The 4,635-nt window shown below is 26.9% G+C and overlaps 1 protein-coding gene across 1 annotated transcript in view; it reads right to left on the bottom strand.

The window, feature by feature from the left end:
- LOC113383582 (hypoxia up-regulated protein 1-like) overlaps window positions 1-3,795 on the bottom strand; it is a 17,934-nt gene extending 14,139 nt beyond the window's left edge. Inside the window, exons 1-5 of the mRNA XM_026621836.1 lie at window positions 3,684-3,795; window positions 3,437-3,556; window positions 2,181-2,398; window positions 1,932-2,076; window positions 1,111-1,262 (exon numbers count right to left, since the gene is read on the bottom strand). Of these exons, the coding sequence (XP_026477621.1) occupies window positions 1,111-1,262; window positions 1,932-2,076; window positions 2,181-2,398; window positions 3,437-3,544 (623 nt within the window). The 5' untranslated portion in view covers window positions 3,545-3,556; window positions 3,684-3,795. The remainder of the gene's footprint in view (window positions 1-1,110; window positions 1,263-1,931; window positions 2,077-2,180; window positions 2,399-3,436; window positions 3,557-3,683) is intronic.
- Between the last annotated feature and the right edge of the window lie 840 nt (window positions 3,796-4,635).

A 4,635-nucleotide genomic window follows, 5' to 3' on the forward strand; every position in this document is an offset into this window, starting at 1 on the left:
AATTATTTTAAAAAAGAAATCATCTCAATATCTATTTTTTAAGAAGTTATAGATATATATATCTCTATACGTATGATCCTCTGAAAGCGTTTTTTTATCGTTCCGCGAGCTATTGTATGCCAGCTGCCTCTTTTTCATTATAATACCTCATGCACATGACCTTTTTAATGTGTCAGCATCTTTGAACACCATGGTGTATTTCGTACATTAAATTAAATGGTGTATTTAGTATATTATATTAAAACTTTATATACGTTTTTCTCAAATTGACTTTTTTCAATGCGGTGCCACAAATTAAAAAAAACTACAAGTCGGATCGACTTGCATTTTTTTTAATTTGTTCACCACTGCAATACCTAGTCCCCTACCTCAAACAATTTCATAACATTACGCAAAAAAATTTTGCGAACCTTTTCGTCCCAAAACAAAGGCCTTTTTGGACACTTTTTTTTAAATAGCTGCCATTTTTTTCCTTCTTGCTTTTTTCTTTCATTTTGGTAGGGGGACTGGATTCAAACTTCTTCTTCAACGTAGTTTCGTTTTTTTTGTTTCAGGCGATGCGCAACGGATTTATCTGTGGCACCGCAAACGAGATCGATTTTGCAATGCCCAATTTGGCGCCCCCTGGTTAAAAACTTACGGCGAAAAAAATAAAATAAAAAATTTCTTAATATTCTATGATTTTGTAATTTTTGTTTAAAAAAAACCTCATGTCTTTATGATAAATACATTTCGAGAAAAACAAAAACAAATACCTTGCATGTTTTGTAACAAAAAAAAGAACAACCCCCTTAATGAAATAATTGATTATTTCAATTTCTTGTTGCAAACAAATAAACAAGCGGGAGAGTCAGATTGTAAGACTTCTAAAATTTAGAACAAATTAGAAAAAGAATTAGTAACTTTATTGTGTATGTTTTCTCTAAACAAACTATTTACATAAGACTAATCATATATAGTGTAGGATGAAATATGTGTGAATATTTAAATATTTAAATCCACAATGTGACATAGTTGACAAAATATTTCATAAATTCATCAAGAAACCATACAAAGTGTTATACACCATCAGATTTTAATAAAATAATATCTCAGTTGATTTTCATTTACCTTCTGAATATTCCATAATTCAAAGCCACTGCAGAATAATCGTTTATTAACTGCAATGGTTTAAGTTCTGCTAGGCTGGTAGCTTGTAACAATGCTAGTCTTTCCGCCTGACCAAAATAACCAGGAACTGTTAAGACACATTCAGTTATGATCTGAAAATAATAAAAATAGATTAAAAAGAGGTATGCTTGGCTTTAATATCAAACTTGAATTTTATCTCAAGCAGTATAAAAATATCAGAGAAATATAAGCACAGTATGTAATCAAATTTTATTTAAATTAATTTCAAACAGTTAATTTATTTATATTAATTAATTATTTGTAATTCAGAAGTAAAAAATAAATGTATAAGTTTCCATATGCATTTATGTACATATAAAACTGTCTATACATTAAATTAACCAAGCCTTCCTGGATAACAATGTGTACTGATGAGATATAAGATCAAATCTTGAATGGTTATTTATAAAATTTAAACAATCTTGAATATCTAAATTGTCGTTTAATAAAATTATGCTCACAAAATTTAAACTCAAAATATCATTCATTGAAATCCTAATTCAAATAGTTCACTATTTATTATAAATAATATCAAGGATTTAAATATAAGTAATACATAGCAAATAACAAAATGAATATATAAAAGATGAGAAAAATCAATGGTACTAATTATTTTATGTATGTTATATATTACAATATATAATATGTATGTTAATTTATTTAAAACAAATTTCGTATGATTGCAAATAATGTCTATAACAAAAAAAAGTTGATTTCTCAAAGTAAAAATATTAATATATAGTCAAAAATGTGCAATTTACCTGTCCAGTAGAAATTTGAGCCATTTCACGAGCCTTTGACAATAATTGAGCAACTAGTTCTTCAACACTATATGTTGTGTCATCATCATGTCTAAACACTACTGTATTTCTCACTGGATCTGCTTCTATTTTATAATAAGGAAATCTGAAATAGTTTTATGTATTTCACGTTAATCATTATAAACTTTTAAATAAATTTATGCAAAAACGATTATTATATATTATGATAAGATATTCAATAATCCATACCTTTTCTGATAAAGCTTAACAACTGGATGATCTATACTCTTTCCAAGTAAATCTAACAGGTAAGCATAACTTTGGGCTGGAAACCGTACACCTATTGTTTGAGCATCTTCTCCAAACGATCGAATACCGTCCCTAAAAGCTACAACTGCTGGTGTCTTTCGCTTAGATTCTTTATTTAAAACAATTTCCATGGGCACACCTGGTGAAACAACTCCAACCTGAAATAATAGAAAAAGTCAAAATTATTTACATGATAAAATAACATGAATTACAACATATTATAATAGATATTAGCCTAAACAATCTGAAACTAATATATATTCAAAATTTTGTACTTTACAAGTCAAAGATGTTCTGTTGAATACAACATAAGAAATTATACAAACAAAATATTTTAAACTGATCAGATTTGATTATGTGAAGACTTGTGCTAAGAAATAAAAATTTGCAAATAACTATATTTAGGCAAATAATATTATGCAATGGTTTAGGCAAATAACAATTATCAAATTTTATTATGAAAACACTTAATGGTCGGTTCAAATTTTTTTAGAAAAATTTGATGAACATGGTATAAAGCATTATAACTGCAATGAAACTTTACTAAATCAACATTTATTTTTAAAATTCTATAATAGTAATTATTAAAGTGTTTAGTATTTTTTGAAGCATATAAACATTCATGCTTCATATAAATACAAAAATGGCATGGAGCCTGTCCCTTAAGTGTTAATATATATAATATTTTAGGAATCACTAGACAAGCTTGATAATCGCCCAAAAATAAAAAATATATTTACATTTCAGATTATCATAATTCATTCTTTTTATATACATATATTATTTAAAATAGAAATCTTATAATAAATCAAATGACAATGAGAAAGAAGACTTTTATATTATAACCAACATTGTTAAAAATCATATAGGTCGTACTATCGCATTATGGCAAATTAAATTGTGTATGTTGTGAATTTAAGACTTTTGAGTTTACATAAAGAATGAAAAAATTCATGTAAATTGAATTCACTAATTCATTACAAAAATTGTGTAGCTTTTCCTAATGATTCATCAAAGTAAAAGTATAATGAATTATATACCATTCAGTCACATTTCTAATTCATGATGCAATATTAAATCAAAATATGGCAAATTAGAAACTTTCATATATCAACGCAATTTATTTACGCAGAAGTTTGTTTTGACAAATTAGGTTACAATATGCATTATTAAAGCAATAATTGATTTTATTTTACCTTCATCCATTCATTCCCCAAGTCAACAGACATAACAGCAGCACTTTGCACATTATTTGACAGAAATCCAATCGTCAAACAGACGATTAAAACTACTAAAGAGTTCATGTTTAATAATACCTGTAAAAATAATTTATTCTATTCAGAAATCAGTACTTTAAAACATATTCAAAATTTTGTAAATTCCAGGTTATGTTCCCAAACACCGACATATGCAACATGAAAGTATTTATAAAATTATTTCTACCTCTTGTCACTGGGAAAGCACTAAAAAACTAATTGAATTATCTAATAGAGGACATTAAGACCTTCATTAATGTTATATTTTTTATCACAGATAATAATGACGTGGTACAACAGAATAAAATATCTGACATTAATAATTTCTAATTCGAAGCTGTATGGAATTGTGTGTCGAAATGTCATTGGGCGAAGCGAATTCCTGCATACTTCACGCGCAACGATTTGCGAAAGGCGCCACTTTCAAATTGGTGAAAACAAATTTAAATATTTAAATAATTCATTAATTATTTTAATAACTGGGTGTAGGTTGCTTTAAAACAAACTGCATGCACTCTTCCATAGATAAAAGAAGAGTATTTATAATTAATCGACTTAATCAAAAAAAATTCAGATTTAGCAATTTTCAAATTTTGATAATAGAATTTTTAAATTTTGATGCATCTCTAAATTTAAATCACTTTTCATAGTCTCACAATATTTTAGCATTTATTTACTTCCCGTAAGGTAGCATGATTAATATAATATCATCCGTGTATTTTCTGTATATTATGAAATATTGAGAGTGGTTTGAAACTTCCACAAAAACTACGAAGAATGTTTCACTTTAATACCATTATTTATGAATAACAATAAGTTAAAATTTAAAGATCAAATAAATTAAAGCCAAATTTGATTAATTAAATGTGAATAGTAAATGTAGAACATAGTACAATTATATTAACACTTACTATGTTTAATGACGGAGGGTTAACTCCGTCGGTCGGCGTGGTCTGGCCAGACTTTTTTCGACTTCAATTATAAAAAAAAAATACTTCTAGTAATCCTATCGACTTGAAATTTTTTGACTTTTCCTAAAATTTCATTAGCTGTCGATCAATGAAAAAATCAGGACGAAAAAATGTACAGAAGGATAATTATAAGGATATTAACTTTTTTATACTTCGAACGGTCGAAAG

This window comes from Ctenocephalides felis, unplaced genomic scaffold, assembly GCF_003426905.1.
Source record: "Ctenocephalides felis isolate EL2017-DRISC unplaced genomic scaffold, ASM342690v1 CF-g0.4_SCAFFOLD_03570, whole genome shotgun sequence".
In the NCBI taxonomy this organism is placed as follows: domain Eukaryota; kingdom Metazoa; phylum Arthropoda; class Insecta; order Siphonaptera; family Pulicidae; genus Ctenocephalides; species Ctenocephalides felis.